At 45.1% G+C, this 17,342-nt stretch overlaps 1 protein-coding gene across 5 annotated transcripts; it reads left to right on the top strand.

Moving 5' to 3' along the window:
* The first annotated feature begins 19 nt into the window (after window positions 1–19).
* CRAT (carnitine O-acetyltransferase) lies at window positions 20–14,758 on the top strand. Of its 5 annotated transcripts, none has more exons than XM_085521421.1 (15): window positions 20–194; window positions 1,705–1,796; window positions 2,915–3,178; window positions 3,632–3,750; window positions 5,518–5,571; window positions 6,329–6,494; window positions 6,862–7,036; window positions 7,574–7,752; window positions 8,760–8,860; window positions 9,118–9,237; window positions 9,728–9,850; window positions 9,932–10,067; window positions 10,314–10,376; window positions 10,893–11,030; window positions 11,507–14,758. In XM_085521421.1, exons 1-15 carry the CDS (start codon window positions 35–37, stop codon window positions 11,720–11,722), a joined length of 2,106 nt encoding a protein of 701 aa, XP_085377547.1. In that variant the 5' UTR covers window positions 20–34; the 3' UTR covers window positions 11,723–14,758. The 5 variants fall into 5 exon arrangements, with proteins under 5 accessions (XP_085377547.1, XP_015734431.2, XP_085377548.1 ...); XM_015878945.3 differs by having other exon boundaries at window positions 134–194; window positions 1,694–1,796; XM_085521422.1 differs by lacking the exon at window positions 1,705–1,796 and having other exon boundaries at window positions 134–194.
* Window positions 14,759–17,342: the final 2,584 nt, after the last annotated feature.

Raw genomic sequence — 17,342 nt, forward strand, 5'->3', positions numbered from 1 at the left:
CTCTCCTTACAGCGACATTTTGCCCTTTCCAAAAATGGCAGAACCGGCTTCGCCCCGCTCCAAGATGGCGGCGCGCAGCCCCGCCCCCTGCCGGCCGAGCGGGGCGGTGGCGCCCGGTGGTGCCGGTGTCCTTGCGGCGGGCGGCGGCGGCGGCCGGGAGAGGAGCCATGTTGGGCTGCGTGGCCAGAGCGGCGGTGAGTGAGAGCAGAGAGGGGCGGGATGGAGCGTGAGGGGGCAGCTGGGCCTCGATCACAGCATGAAGGGAGCGGGGGGAGCGGGGGGTGTCCCGTGTGAGGGGTGGGGAGGGGTGTCAGCCCGGCTGGGGCCTGGCACTGCCCCAATGTGGGGCCATCTCCTCTCATCTGTGAGCAGAGCCCACCCCACCCCACCACAGCTCCTTCATGGACTGCAGGGAGCCGTCAGGTCTCCCCATATGCTCCTCTGTGCTCTGAACCATCCCATTGCCCTCAGCCGCTCAGACCCACACATCACACTGCACATCTCTGCACACTCAGTGTCTTCCTTGCAGTGAGGGACCCAGAGCTGAGCACAGCACTGAGGTGCAGCCCCAGCAGTGACACTATGGGGGCACAGTCAGCTCCCTGCTTTGTATTGCTGATACAAACCACGATGCCTTTGGCCTTCTTCACCCCCTGAGCACACATTAAACCCCAGATCCACTCTGTCCCAAGCCAAAGTGCAGCACCCAACCCTTGGCTTGGTCAGAGCTCACTGACACCACTGATAGAGCTCAGGGCAGGAGGCAGCGTGGATTCACCCCATGAGATGGTTTCTCAGGGCTGGAGGAGGCTCCAGTTTCTAATATAAAAAGACAAACATACACCTGTCATCTGACACGACACGTTCTGGCTGTGCTGGGAATCAGACACCGCTCTGAAATTCCTCCCGCCCCCCCCAAGCCTGCAGGTGGACTTCCCATCGGCTTTATACACTCTGGAAAAGGTCATCGGTTGTGCTGGAACGTGGCCTGGGAGCATTGCCAGCCTGTAAGCTGGGCCCATCCACACACACAGCGCTCTGCTGGTGTTTGTTTCCCTGGTGCTTGTGGGGAAGAGGAAGGCGACTCGCTATCTCTGCTGCCAGCTGCCTCCTCTGTTCAGCTGTGATCGCTGCTCCTCCTCCCATCAAATGTTTGAGTTGGACCTCGATCCAAACAAGCAGAGGACAGACATAAAAGAGAAAACATAGATCTACCTGTTTTCAGCTAATTTAGTGGGGGGTTTTCCCTGTTTGCTCAGAGTCATCAGATGTGATCTTAGCTTTGTTTACACCCTGTCTGCCCCATGGTTGCTCAGAGGAGCATAATAATACTTGGGACTGCATCATTCTGTTGCTGCTCTGCTTTGGAGATACCTTTATATTTATAAGGGTTGTCAATCCAGAACTTCTCATAGTCTTGCAATAATGATCATACGTGCATGGAAGAAAGGCAGGAAAATATCACCTTTAGCCCCAAAAACCTTCACTTGTGCCATGGCTGGAGGCCTAGAGCTATTGATCGAAGAGCAGTCAGCAGTGCAGGGCTGTTGATCAGTGACCGAGGGAAAAGGTGCCTTCATGGCACTCGATGGTGATTACCCCCGGCTCTCCCTGACCTGTGCCTGGCCTTGAGCCCTCTGATCGGAGCAGTCATGTGGCAGTTTGCTAATCAGGTGACGCCCTGCATGGGCAGCCCGTTGTCAGGGGGAAGAGGAAACCAAGACAGGCCGAGGGAGAGCTTTACCATCATTTCAGTCCTCCCAGCCATGGATAGCGAGCAGAAGCAAGCAGAGAAGGTACGGTATCCTCATGCTGCCATGATTAACTTCTTTCCAGCCCCTCTCTTTTAATGCTTTAGTAATTCTCCCTTCTCTTGTTTTTAACCCTCTTTCCCCAAACCTTGATCACATGGTTCTTACCATGCCTTGCAGACAGCACAGAGCATTTTCTCTGGGGGCTCAGCACCATGCAGAAGGCTTTGGCACTTGGCAGATTTTCCTTCTTTTCTGTGCTTAACTCCTGGGAGCTGGGAGGTATGGGGGCACTTCTTATTGCCTTGCAAAGCAAAGGGCACTTGGCATCACTGAGGATGCAAAGTCCAAACTCATGTAGAAAAGCATCTGGTGTGATGCTTAAGGCTTTCGCTCTCTTGTCTGATCCCCAAAGCCTGTTGCCATCACCCACAGTTTCCTAAACAGCTCTCAGTGATCCTTTCCAAAGGTTCCTATAATTGGAACAGCTGCATACTGGTACAACAGAATAGAGGCTCTTCTAACATTGCTGGGGCTTCCACCACCTGGGAGGTTCACCAGCACAAGGAAGCACTGCCCAAAGGCCAACGCAGCCAGTCCTTCCCTGACCATCACTTGTGATAGACCATCCGTGGCCAAAGCAGAGGGGTTTTAATGCTGCCTCAGCTCACCTCAACTAAATACCCCTCCCCAAAGCCTAAAGTGTAATTTGTTTTGGCATAGAGCTCTGCTTAATTTTCTGGCTTAAGAAGTAATAAAATTGTTTCTGACTACCCAAGATTAAGTTTCTTTCATGACTTACTTCCCACAGGACGGAAGTTTGACTTGAGAAACATGTAGAGGGACTCAGCTAGAAGGCACGCAGACAGCAGGGATGTATTACTATCCTTGCAGTGTTTCTTATACTGAGATAAGAATCAGGATCTTGATTGATCAGATTTCTCTTGCAGCTTTTCTGAACGTCTTACAACCATACAGAGATCAGAGATTGCTAGAGCACGCAGTCATAGATGTGCACCTTGCATTGCTTCATGTGCTATGTTCCCCTGCTGACATAGCTGTGTACCTTCAGAATCTGGGATGGGGACTCCCAGATCTAAGCTGTCTGACTGTGTGCACATCAGGGGGAAGTTCTGTCTCAACATTTGCTTTGTGCTTTACAGGCCAGGCCCTATGGCCTGCTGAAGCCAACAGCATTAGGCAAGATCCCAGGCAGATTTCTACTTCATCAAGAAGCACTGCCCCATCTCCCCGTGCCACCACTTCAGCAGACGCTGGACCGCTACCTGCTGACCCTGCAGCCCATCATCAGTGAGGAGGAGCTGAACCACACGCAGGAGCTGGTGGCTGAGTTCCGCAAGCCAGGAGGTGTTGGGGAGAGACTGCAGAAAGGCCTGGAGAGGAGAGCAAAGAAAACAGAGAACTGGGTAGGTTGGGTCTCTGGCCCCAGGCTTTGTGTGTGGGGAGAGGCCTGATGCATGCTTTACCAGTGTCCACTGGGATCTGTGTTTTTATGGCACCGTCTTCATGACCAGCCTGCTGCTGACCTCCCTAAGATGTGCACGACCCTCACCAGGACTTGGGTGAGCAAAGATTTAGAGCAGAACAGGGAGTCACTACCCCTGGCTGTGGCTACTGAAGCCCTTAGTTTGTTGGCAACATACAGCTCGCTCTAAGGGGTTGAAGGAAACTTTCTTTTTGAGCCCTACATCAAGATCCCCCAGTGTCTCACTTCAATACCCCTAAACAAACATAAAACCCAAACAGTTTGCTTGCAAAGTGTGGGGCAGAACTGGGGGCAAGATGTAGCGTGCGTTCAGCTTGGCTTGGGTCAAACAGCAGCAGATGCTGTGCCTGCATGTTGCCTTTCTCCATGCCAGCTCTCGGACTGGTGGTTGAAGACAGCTTACCTGGAGTATCGCCTGCCAGTTGTGGTTCACTCCAGCCCTGGTGTGGTTTTACCTAAGCAGGATTTTCAGGATCGACAAGGGCAGCTCAGGTAAAGTCCTTCTCTGCCTTCCTGTGGGCTTCAGGTGGGATGAACTACCTCTCTTGGATTTGGGGTGGGTGTTCAGGCTGACTGGAAATAGCTGGCATGCTGTAGCCTGTCCATGCTGCGCAAGAGGGCTGTACAGATAAGGAAAGGGTGGTAGGTTGAAAGGAAAACCCTGGTTATAAGGTGGAGAGTCTGGTGATTCAGGCACAGAACTGGGACTCAAAACTTAAGTTTCTGTCTTTGCGTGACAGCCAGTTCCCTGAGTGGGGGCATTGTGAGGATATATCTGACACACTAAAAGCCAGAAGGCAGTAAGATTGTGTGTGCAATTAAAGGAGGCATAAAGACTAGCCCAGGTGTGTAAGTTTGCTAGTTTGGAGGGATAAGGGAACCTGCTGCAGGGACTGTCCCCAATTTTGTCATGTCATTCATGGTTTGGAAAACCAGCAGTCACCACTCTCTCTCCATGACCAGCTCCTTTTTGAAGTTCTGCCCTACTCTTTGTCTTCTGCCAATGATTATCAGTGTCCCACAGCTAAGAGCAGCCCACCACTGCCCATATGCAGCAGATTCTCTTGCTCATTCCTGAACCAGTGTCTGGTTCACATCTTCTCTTCCCTGTGGACTCCCTTTAATTTTTAACCACCGCTGTAGACGTGTGTTTCAAACTCCATCTGCAAAACTTTAGCACTGACCTTTACACAGTACTACCTTTTCCCCAGTTCCAGCTGCTCCCTGCAGATGAGAAGAACCAACCAGGGGAGCACTGCTGCAGTCATGTCTATCTGCTCCCTTGGATACACCTGACCAGTAGTGCAGAGGGTGAGCTTTACAAGGGCCACACAGAATTACACAAACATCATACACAAACTACCTTGGAAGACATGTGCTGTGTTTGTTTAACAGCCCTCCAGGTTCTTGGAGTTACTTTGATCTTTACTAGGGATGGGGAGGTCGAGCAAATCTGGATGACACTGCATGCAGATGCCAAATGCTGTTACCACTTTAAAGCCTTTGAAGTTCAGCTGACTGCAACCTCTTGTCACAGTGACCTCCTTCCTCTTTCCTCCCATGTGTGGGTGAGAGCTCCCAGGTCAGAAAAAGCCAATTTGTCACTCCCAAGCAAAGCAGTTTGATGTGGCTGGTCACAGCCTCCTTGCCTGCTGGGAAGTGTTTCTGTTGATCCTAGTGAACACAAAACCTCAGTGTCAGCATGCAGCATGCCTGCATTTGCTTCAGATCCTTCATTGCCAGAGGAGTGCTCCTAGGGCTGCATTAGCAACAGAACATGAAGCGGGCTGGAACTAGATCAGCACCTATGAGTCCTCAGTACAGAGATATACAGATGCAGCTTAACTTGAAACTCAGAGCTGGCCTCTGCCCAGGGAAGGGCAGAAGTCCCCTTCATGTTGTTTTAATGCTAAGATGGGGATGGGACAAAAATCATAACATGGCAGTAGAAAATGCTGCTTTTAGAGGGCTATTTAGGTATTCAGACTACACCCTATCTTGAGAGTTGTCCAGAATTCCCTAGTTATGTAATAATAATCATTTTTTAAGTGCTAAATGGCTGGACTATCCAGCAATCTGAAATCACAACCCCAGAGCAGCTGTATCCGCTAACCAGAGATGGACACAGCAGGAGTGTGACAGAATGGGTGAACTTCTACAGTACAGAGAAGGCTCTGCTACTCTTCTTCCTTATCTGGCCCCTTTGCTCCAGCTGTTCTGTGTTGGAATCTCAATTTGTTACATTTGATTTTTTTCCAGGTTTGCTGCCAAGCTGATCGAGGGCATCCTGGATTTCAAGACCATGATTGACAAGTGAGTTAGCAACTTTCCTGACCTCTCAGGTGTTCCTTACTGTCATAGAGGCTGAGCCTAGTCAGTAAATCTCCCTTCCAAATAAAAAGCTTAGAGAAAACAGCACATATTTGAAGAGATACTGTAGTCAGCATTGCTGCTATCTGCGAAGGTTACCACTGCTAAAGAACAGATTTACTTTATGTTCTTCGTTTACCTTAATGCTCTTGTTGGCGTGCATACGTGTTTAGAGGGTTTGAGCCAGACAGTCTTGTGGAGTTACATACTTCTGTTTGTCCACAGAACAAGTTACAGCTCAGGCTGCAGGAATTTGTCTCCCTCCTTTTGGGTTTCTGGTGTTGCTCATCTTCCAGCCAGCCTTAGAGAAACTTGTTCCTTCCCACTCCCTCTCTTCTAAGCACCAACTGAATACACCTTATTTATGTTCCCAAAATAGTATCTGCCAACACATTACCACCATCATACCTTTACATCTAAACTCAGATGAGGCTCAGGGCCAACTGTGGAAAAGGTAGCTTTTTTACTGGAAACAATATATCTCCCAGTATTATATGCCCTGGATTCAGCTTAGCAGACTACTAACATAGCAGGAATGGGAAAAGATGGGCCCTTTTTTTATACCATCAGCACACACATTTAGGTTTTGCTGGAGGAGGTGATAGTGGCTACACAGTGGCTGTCTTGTGCCTGGCTTTTGTGTGGGTTGCAGGCCTTCTCACTGCTATATTTTCTCTTCCATACCTTGCTGTACCTTCAGTGAGACCCTCCCAGTGGAGTACATGGGCGGGAAGCCCCTCTGCATGAACCAGTACTTCCAGATCCTTTCATCCTGCCGCATTCCTGGGCCCAAGCGGGACTCCATTGTCAACTACGCCAAGGGCAAGAAGCAGTCCAGACACATCACAGTGGTTCACAACTTCCAGGTAACAGCAGCTCCTGGACTTTCAAGGTTTGTTTAGGTGTATGTGTCCCTTTCAGTGAGCTGTGCTGACAGAGAAAAGGGAACAACAAAAAGTCTCTGCCCACAAGGTTTGCCTCAGCAGGGATTCACTCTTGCTTCTTTATTACCATTCCTCCCAAGCTTCTTAAAACCTGGGCTGTATTTATGTCCTGCAAGGAAAGTAGGACTTGGTTGGGTCTGTCAATTCTGAATGTCCTTCAAAGGTGTGCTTTCAGACTGCGTTATCTGATCAGGTCTTACTTGATCAGAGTGGTTGCTCCTTCTTTTGGCGGCTGGATAATTAAGATCTTTCATTTCCTATATCCTTGTCTGTTCTTCTCTTCTACCAGTTCTTTGAGCTGGATGTGTACAACAGTGATGGTAGCCCCCTAACCACCGACCAGATCTTTATTCAGCTGGAGAAGATCTGGAACACCTCCCTCCAAACAAACAAAGAACCTATTGGAATCCTCACCACTAACCACCGAAACAGCTGGGCAAAAGCCTACAACAACCTTCTGAAAGGTGTGTGCAGCTCCTAACATCCAAGTGCTAACAAACACTGCTAATGTTTGAATACCAGCCTCACCACTGTGCTGTGTTCAGTTCTCAACCTTTGGAAGATTTTTAAAAGCTTGTTCTGGGCACATACATGAACTTACCACCCCAAAGCAACAACTTGATTTCATTGCAAAGCATTGCTTTATCTACCTGTAGAAGGGTGAAGGCTGAAGTTTGGTGCATTAAACCTGAAATCCTGGAGCTTGTTGGATTGTAGGAACTGTGAATGGCTTAAGTTAGAAGGAACCCTAAGGATGGGCTGGTTACCACCCTCTAGATCAGGCTGCCCAGGGCCCATCTAGCCTGAGAAAACAGCATACCTTCATCTTTAATCCAACTGCTATCACTTTACACCCCTAAATAATAAGTATTACATTGACATACTGTAGGGATCCAACACTGGGTCCTTCAAACCTTCTCTTTCAAATTCCAATCTCTCTCCACTCAAAATGAAAGCTTTTCAACTCCCTCTTCTTATTTGTTGTTCCTTTTCTCTCCCAGATAAGACCAACAAGGAATCTGTACGTACAATTGAGAAGAGCATTTGCACTGTCTGCCTCGATGCACCAATGCCACGGGTGTCTGAGGACATCTACAAGAGTCGCGTGGCTGCTCAGATGCTGCACGGTGGAGGCAGTCGCTGGAACAGTGGGAACAGATGGTTTGACAAAACCCTTCAAGTAAGTGCTGATGCTCAGAAGATTATGAATATGAGTCTGAGCTTCTTCCTGAGACCAGAAGGGGACAAACAATCCAAGACACCTTCTGCAGGAAAGTTTCTCTAACACTGAGTGGAGAAACAGAGGAGATAAGCTAGGGAAGGTGACGGTATGAGATCCTTCGTTTCCTTACTGTCAACTCAAGCACTCCTCCTTGCTTCAGGGACTTTGCATTTCTTTTAGTGTCTCTGCCCACGCTTACTCAGTGTAGCTGTTCTTTGTGTTCCTTGTAAATCAATTTTCTGCCTGCGGTGAACAATGACTCGTCTGCTTGGAGGCAGCCCAAACATAGGGAGGTCTGTTTCTTTTATTTTCCCTAGGCTTGTCACTCTTCCAGTTTCTGCCAGAAGCTGCCCAGGTTTTTTTTGTTCTCCCCACTCCCCCCACCCAGCATCAGCTGCCATCCCACAGCATCCTGATCTGTTCTCCATTCAGTCAAGAATGTTCAAAAGCAGCTTCTATTTGAGCTTCCCCTTTATTAGTTTGTCTATCCTGGCTCACAGATTGAAGCTATGGTTCTTTAAAAGATTGTCATCTCTGCCGAGGTCATCATGTTTTCAGTTATTTTGTTTCTATTTGGAACTCTTCCTTGGTGGGATAAAACTGAGATGTTTGAGGTAATGGAAAAGTAAGGTTAAGTCAGCACATGGTGATATTATTCCTGTATTACATGTGCAACTGAAAAAATCAGACCCATTGAACCACTCTGTATTGCCAGGGCACTAAGCACACCAATATAGCTATCGGGCACACTTCTACCTAGTTAATTTTCCAGAACTCTTAACAGAAGTATCAGATCTTTCTAGGCCTGCTGAAATACTTCTATGCGTTACCTTTGAAGCATGCAGGAATAGGATCGCTGTCCAGTCTGTTACAGAGCAATGAGATATTAACATCTCTCTCTGGATAGCTTGTGCTTCAAACACTTGTCATCTCTCTTCTGTACTTTCCTTCCTGATCTCTCATAGTTCATCATTGCTGAAGATGGCTCCTGTGGTCTCGTATATGAGCACGCTCCCTCTGAAGGTCCACCCATCGTTGCTCTTCTGGATCATATCGTGGAATACACGTGAGTCCTGCCTGCCTGCTCTACTTTCCCTCAGCTTTTGAAATAAGGAAAATCTTTTATGGCACCTGTTTCCCCAAGAACGTGCATCTTCACTGCTCCACCAAGAATTTCACTCACGCTCTTCAAAACTCATTGCAATGGCATTGTGAGTTTTGCAGCATGTGGCAAATCTCCTGTGCATTTCTGCCCCAGTTCCACTATGCTTAGCTGAGTCTTGTGTCAAAGGGCTGGTTAAACATCATTATTTCTCTACGCAGGAAGAAACCTGAGCTGATAAGATCACCAATGATTCCTTTGCCAATGCCCAAGAAGCTGCGGTTTAACATAACTCCAGAAATCAAGAATGACATAGAGAAGGCAAAACAGAACCTCAACATGTAAGTACAAAGCACTGGAGAGGTTCTGGTGAGCGACTGAAGGTTTAACTCATGTCCCCATTTCAAACACATCAGCCTTCCACCACTGCTGCTAGGGACTTTCCAGTGACTTACTGGGTCAACATTGAGCCTACCTGGAAAGCACACTAAAGTCAGTTGCTAAAAGGAAACTCAAAGGTATGGAAAAGGGGCAATTATTTATCCATTCTACTTTTGCTAAGAAAGACCAAAGCTTCAGCAGATTCAGCTAGGGACACTGGAATATACATACAGACCATCTAACTCAGTGCAGATTTTCAGCAGTGACCAAAAAAAGTTCATCTCCATGTTGCTGCCTAAACAAACCTGAGTGTGATGGAGCTGTCAATGCCTGCACAGAAGGAATCCAAGTAGCTTGTTCCTTCTCAGCCTCAGGAAAGCCAAGCTCATACATTTATGTTTGAAAAACAAGCAGCAGGTGAAGGAATGCTTCCTCTCTCTTTCCTTCCAGCATGGTTGAAGACCTGGATATCAAAGTGATGGTCTTTCATCAGTTTGGAAAAGCCTTCCCCAAGTCAGAGAAGATAAGTCCCGATGCTTTTATCCAGCTGGCCTTGCAGTTAGCATATTACAGGTAAGACCTCCAGCAAGTAGCTTTGCAGCCTCCCCACTTTCAGAATCAAATACATGAGCTTGACTCTTCTCCATCTCCCAGGATGTACGGCCATGCCTGTCCCACATATGAGAGTGCCTCACTAAGGATGTTCCGTTTGGGCCGCACAGACACCATCCGCTCTGCTTCTATTGAGTCTCTTAAGTTCGTACAATCCATGGACAGCCCTGACAAATCGGTGAGGATTTCAGAGAAGTAGCATCTCATCTTCCTCCTAATAGTTTGTTTAGCCGCTCTAAATTTTACCATTGATGGATGGAAAACTCCACTCAGAATGACATAACACAACCAAACAACATGATTTTAAAATTAACATTATTTTAGTATAGACACATAAGGCAGAAATACCCATATCCTACAGGAACAGTCAAATCAAGGTTAGCTGTTCTGTAGGAAAAACTCAAGATGTGTGTGTTCCCTTCAGGACCAGGAGAAAACAGACTTACTGAGGAGAGCTACCCAGGCCCACAGGGAATACACAGATATGGTAAGTGACCTCCGTGCAACCATCATTGAGGTTTTACACAATAAATGAGGAGTCTGGTAAAAACAAACAAACAAGACCTAAAGAGCTTTATCTCTGCAGCACAGTGTTGTGGCCGTTAGTGCTGTTGCATAGAGCTCACTCTCTAAGCTACTGCCTGGATGCTTTCTCCTCTTTAACTAGTCATTTAAGTGTCCCTTGTGATAGGAAAAATCAAATAGCAAAACAGCTCCAGTTTTTACTGACATTGTTTCTGATTAATGCCACAGCTGCAGAAGAGCACCTTAAACCAGAGAAAGCACACAGGCAGGAACTGTAAGGTTGGTTCCACTGCTGTGTTTAACTTCACAGTCTTTACAAACAAGATGGACTCACTAAGGGCAATATCCGGTATTCTAGCTTTGTAGATGTATAGGATACTTAGAAGGATTTGGGGTGTTTTTGTTTGTTCTTTAACCCAGTGGTGATAGTGTCACTTTGCTGCAAGACAGATTCTCACTTACTCTTCCATCTATACAGGCAATAAGGGGGAATGCAATAGACCGCCACCTCTTGGGCCTGAAGCTTCAAGCTATTGAGGACTTAGTGAGCATGCCTGAATTGTTCATGGACACAGCATATGCTGTTGCAATGCACTTCAATCTCTCAACCAGCCAGGTAGGACTCATTTAAGCAAAGATGGAAGTGGTCTACATTTATTACCATTGCGTTTCTTCCCCACATTTTTCCCTCATCTCTTCACAATATTTTAAACCTGATACCAGTCCCAATAAAGTCCCTCTCCACTCCACAAAACAAGCATAACTGAGGCTGAGATAACCAAAAGCATTCGGTGCCTACCTGCATGTGGTACCAGTTGTAGTTAGATGTAGTTAGATTCTGCTGTGCTCTGGTTCTTACTGAACAAGTTCTGCTTGTGACTTATTAGAAGTTTACATTTTCTCCTTTGCAGAGGCACAAATCCCATTGCTACTGCACAGCAGAACCCAAGATGTGTGTGCTGGTAGGGGGAGCTGAGCAGAAGGTTCTCTTTCAAACCTTACCCTGAGTTTCCTCTACTGTTGACACAGTTACCGCTTGATAGCTACATTTTTGCCTGGCTTGTTATAAGTTTAATTACATTGTCTCCACAGGTCCCAGCAAAGACAGACTGTGTGATGTGTTTTGGTCCCGTGGTTCCAGATGGTTATGGAATCTGTTACAACCCTATGGATGAGCATATCAACTTTGCCATTTCAGCATTCAACAGCTGTGCTGACACAAACGCAGATCGCATGGCACATTATCTTGAGAAAGCACTGCTAGACATGAGGAGCTTGCTCCAATCTACTCCCAAATCCAAACTGTAAGAGGCAAATACAATGTAAAATCCCCAACAAGAGGGGCTGTCTTTCATGCACTGAAGTTCCCAGATCCTCAGAAAATTATTGAGGGGTCAGCCTGTCCTGACTGGAATCTAGGAGGGTATCATTTGTTTTCAGCAAGACAGAATCTAATATCTACAGATATTAAACTGTGGGGCAAGAGGAAACGTTGATAAAGCTAAAGCAGAACTGACTAGTCCTCTCCCGTCACTGCTAAGTGCACCTTCCTGTCCTCAAAGAGGACTAAAATCTTTTTATGGAACTTACTGTAACAGAATACAGAGAAAGCACAGTCCTTACCAGTATCTACATCACTTGGTGAAGAAGGTAGTTCTCCAGGAAAAGCAGGGAATGTTTATTATATGATGGGACTACTTCAAGACCAAGGCTTTTCCTGGTTTAGGCTTCTGAAGAGCACAGCATCTTTGCAACTTGTCTGAAGAGTTCTTTTACTCCAGCAAAACATCACCATTGAACAAAGAGAAGAAAGAAGTCAGAGCAGATCCAGTCTTGTTAGAAGTGCACTGTACTACCTATCCCAAGCACCTTATCGTTACATACTTTGCAACCCTGGAAACGTTCCCTTCCTCTATCTTTAAGATGCTGAGATCTTTCCATTGCACTGACCCAATGACAGCATACTACTCACTATAAGCTGAGGCAGCTTTGTTTGCTTTGTTCTGGGCTTTTTGTTTAAGCTTGCTGTTTGTGGGCCCATCCCTTCATCTTCAGAATGTGTAAAGCTCCCCACTCAAAGCTTCCACAGCACTTGTCTTGCACAGGTCTTGTGAACTTCACCTTTAGGTACCCCTACCCCTTGTTGAGATGGGAAGGAATTCCCTGTGCATTTAGCACAACAGTTGATTGTACCTTTACTTTGCAGCTGAGGAAAAGAAACAGATGCTGACCTTCTGTTCACTGGTCAAAGGGCCACGTGCCTATTCTCCTCTAGGCACACATGTTAAATCTAACATGGTTGTATAACTTGCTTTCAGAAACCACATATTTATGCAGAACGTGTTTGGCCTAAGTTATGGATAAACAGGAATATTTCTGACCTGCAATTCCAGAACGCACTTCTGGTTTTGGCCCACAGAATTCAAATCTGTTAGTGCCAAAGGAAAAACAGCTGCAGAATATCCCTTCTTTCACATTGTTCTGCTTTTAGAAAACACACGAACACTTGAAAAGCAGGAAGAAAGCTAAGAACATGCAGGCACCTTCTGCTGTTTGTCCGCTGGATCAGCCATTGTTCCTTCAATAACATTACTGCACCTTTACTAATACTCTTGCATTTTTCTTCTTACTGCAGTGTTACTCAGATCTGTGCCATCTCTGTTATGTGAAAGAATGATCTTGTAACAGTGTTTTCATGCTCATCTGAGACAGTAAAAGATGATACATGCATTCATTTTTTGCATAGGAACGTTTTCTAAGCACTACTTCTGATGAGTCTGCCAGAATCCAAGCTCCTTTCATTTGTATTTAGTAAAACTGAACGGTAACGAAGAATTCTATTGCTTCTACTGCTATTTCAGCAATAGGAATTTAATATTTAAACTGCACACCCTTCAAGACGAGACTGCTGAGACATCACAGTAAACAAGATGCATTGCAGATTGGATGGCTTGTACTGTTAGAGGGAAACATCTGATCATAATTGCTACTTTTATGATCTCAGACACGATCAAAGTGCCTTGGTAAACAGACATGAAGAATTTTGCACTAAATAAGATTAGAGAAAAATATTCTCATCTGCTTCAAGAAAGACATGAGCCAAAACTGCTTCAGTTCCTTCTAAAAGGATATTGTTCTAAAGCTTCATACACCTAAATAAACTTTACAATGGAAAATTTAACTGAAACTCACCTGCACAGCCAGTGATTGTATGAACTGCCACTTTCACATCATTTACATGGATTTAGTTGATCTTTGAGAAGAATACTGAATGGAGCACGACTCTAAAGGAACAGTGGGAGCACTACAAACCTGTGAACACACATTCCTGCTCTCTTACTCCTCTGTTGTGAGGTAGACTGGAAAATTGCAAGAGGATAAGCAGTATTATCAGAGCGTGAATGACTGTAAATACTGCACAAAAGACCACACCTTGCTGAAACAACAGCTACTTCTATACTTTTTACTTTGAAAAAATATGGGTTTGGTTTTTTTGCCAATGTAGTCCTCCCCCCTTGCTGGATCAACATCTGTGCTGGGGGATGAGTTACTTTCCCATCTGCAATGCCTTGAACCACTGATACTACAACACTGTCATTTCAGTACTTGCAAGCAGCCCTTTTCTCCTTCTGTCTTACCAAAGGAAAGGGCCTCAAATGAAAGTGCCTATTAAAGACTGAGCAGAAGTAATGCCCTGCTGTGGATCTGTCTCAGAAGATGGGACTGATATTTCCTGGATCTAAATCTAGATATCCCACTAGCTTCAGCAGGGCACAGCTGCAAGAAGCAGAGGATCACACTGAAAGACAAGCTTCTTAAACCACTCTGTGCATCATTAATGACATAAGAAGCGGAAATTCAGATGAAAACCCATTTCTGACGTGTTTGAAGGGACGCTGAAATCATTACAAGGTTTCTCCTTTAAAACAAAAAACAAACAAAAAAACCCAATGTATTTTATTGTGCAGGTTCTAAACTGTGATAGTGTTCTGATTCATACCTTCAGTTATTTCAGTGTAAACTTACTGAATACTGCTCTCCCCTCTGCTTTTGATTGTCTGATTGCTTTAGTGAGAGATGTTGATAGTCTTAAAGATGCATTCAGTACGAGAAACGTAACTCCTGGGAAAACTACTGATTTGGAGTTAATAAAGGAACACAGACTGAGAACATTCAACGAACTCCTGGGGTTTAAGTGCAATTTATGATACAGCCTGGTAGTGTTTGCATGCTTTGCTGGTTAGCTGTATTAAGTTCTGTTTTGATAACGTAATCCATGTCGTGCAGTTTTGAAATGTTCTTTGAATAAACTGAAACAGAATAAACAAGTAAATGCTACAGAAATACTTAAATCTCCTTCAATATTGCAGAAGTTACAGTACTGCCCTTAGAGCAGAATGTTCACATGTGGGGACAGCAAGAACAGTGAACCATGATGTTCTGTCACCTTCCTTTTATTTTCTTATATCTCCATCCAGCCCTTTTGTACAGGGGAGGAACTTGAAAGCATCTGCTTGCAAAGCCATGTATTCCAAAGGAAATATTTTTGTTTCAGAAAACTAGTGGCAGGAGACTTCATACAAGTTTAGAGTAAGGCAGAGCTTGAATCTTTTTCCTGCACAGCACCATTTAGTTAAGAAAATCCATGGGATCGCTAACAAATTTCTACCATCAAATATTGCAAAGACTCCAGGAAACAGGTACAGCAAGAGTAGATGGAAGATGCAGATTACAAACAAATCACAGAACAGTTTATTACAGTGTCTTACGAAAGCTCTTCTCCTCCCTATCACACTCCTAAGCATTACTGTAGGAAGCTTGGGTTTGAAGGCAACATGAAGAGGAACAGCTTTGTACACTGCATGCTCTCCATGAGGACACGTAATCCCCTCCCTAGTTCAACTTCTGCTTCCACGCAGTTTTACCAGCTGGCTTACAAGAAACCAAAGAATTGCTATCCACTCCTTAAGCACTTTTCAGCCTTTCCCTTAGGGAAGAGCCTGTGATCTCCCTTCTGGCTTTGTAAGTTAACTTCTAAGTAATGCAAGGAAAAAAATAAAACAGTAAGTCATAAGTGATGAGTACCAGCTTTCAAACTCATTCCTAAGATACCACTACATTACATGGCTTACGTGATGGTCTATCCTAATTTTAATAGAGCAAGTCCAGTTCCATGTTCTTGTGCAAGCTGTAAGATACCTCTTTATTTGGGTGCACCTTCAAAGCAGACCCAGTGCTCAGGTCCTTCAGATGGTAAGAGAAACAGGACCTCTCATATTATGCAAAAAGTTAGAACAGCTCCTAAACCTGACTCAATGCAACTGAAAAACAATTAGTTCACTACACAAAGCTACCTAAACAGAGAAGTTTAAATGGCTTCATTCCTGAATTAAATCAGGACTGCTACTTTCTACTCTACGGTTAATACTCTGGTCGTCCAGTAGCTTCTACAGCAGCCAACTCCCACTCCAGATGAACACACAGACTCCTATGGCAACAGGCACAGATGAAAACTTAAAAAAACAATAAATAAAAATAATTTAAAAAAATATAAATCAAGATGAGCAGAAACATCTCACTTCAAGCAGCTTTATAATGCAGGAGTCTGTTTAAAGCAGGCAGCAAGACTGAGATGTGACAGTCATTTTACCTCTGCTCACATGACTGCATTGAAGGCACACCGATGACCTTTGAGCCAGTTCAGAAGCTGTCCTTTATCTGTGAAAGTTCAAGTCAATTGTGCTTTGAATGAATATTTCTCTGTACTTACACTTGAACTGCTGCATTATATACCAGAAATACAGAAAGTGTCCATGCACAGCCCTGAAGCACGTTGAGTATAGCCCTTGCCAGGTTAACTCATGGATGGCTGAAGTTGGAGGCATCACCAGCACACACAGATGGCAGGCACACTCCCACAGAGACACAGCACCCAGAGAGCTGACGAGCCACACAAAGAATCCAAATGGAAGAAGGACGGAAAACAAAACGTGTTTGTAGGAGTTTGGTATTCAAAGTTACTCCTGCAGAACCCCGAGCAACCCACCATAAAGACTGGCAGGATAAGTTCACTACTTGAGTTCACAATTGGATTCCAACAGGACTCCCCAAAAGTTCACACAGCAGCTGAGCCAGCTGTTAGTTGTTCACCTTCTTTGTCTACAGTTGTTATTTTGTTCACACTTAAAATCCTTCTCTTTTAACAAAAAATAAAAAATAAATAAAAATCCAGTGCTTAAGACAGAGACAAGCAACTGAATTTTGTAAGGCTTTGGGCTGACTCTTACTGGAGCATAGCATTGCTTATAACCAATAGGTTTCTAGTGCCATCAGTAGCACACCAAGTACAACAACAGATGCTGTACAGATCCCAACAACCCTGAGGTAATAAAAGAATAAAGGAAGAGATGAAATAAACATGAGATATGTATGGTAACCTTGCCACCTAGAAGAGATTCTGAGACACCCCTGCTAATTACACACCAGGAGCAGCAGTAGAAATAATAATAATAATAATAATATCAGTGTATTTCAGTTTTCCTTTGTTTTACACACACACACTCACACTCACTCACTCCCCTTAACGGAATCCGTGCAGGCTTCCCCACAGAATCATCACTAATGTTTAAAAACCCTCAAATCTGCTGTACTTTCTATCTGTACAAAGTGCAGTTGGAATTGGTCTTGATCACCCAGGCTGGTTGTAGAAAGGGAAGAAACCCTCCTCTCCCTTTTCAGTTGTGCCATCTCTGCTCCCCCCCCTCCTGAGAAATGTTTAAAAACTAAAAGCCCCAATTAACCACCATCAACTGGAGATGAGTTTTGTCATCTTCTTCCAAAATGAAAAACCCCAAACAAAAATAAAAAGCAATACAAAACACACAAGGCCTCACCCACCCCAAAAACAATAGCTCCAGTTAAAAAAAAA

This window comes from Coturnix japonica, chromosome 21 (genome assembly GCF_054131305.1).
Source record: "Coturnix japonica strain WE chromosome 21, WE-NBRP24, whole genome shotgun sequence".
In the NCBI taxonomy this organism is placed as follows: domain Eukaryota; kingdom Metazoa; phylum Chordata; class Aves; order Galliformes; family Phasianidae; genus Coturnix; species Coturnix japonica.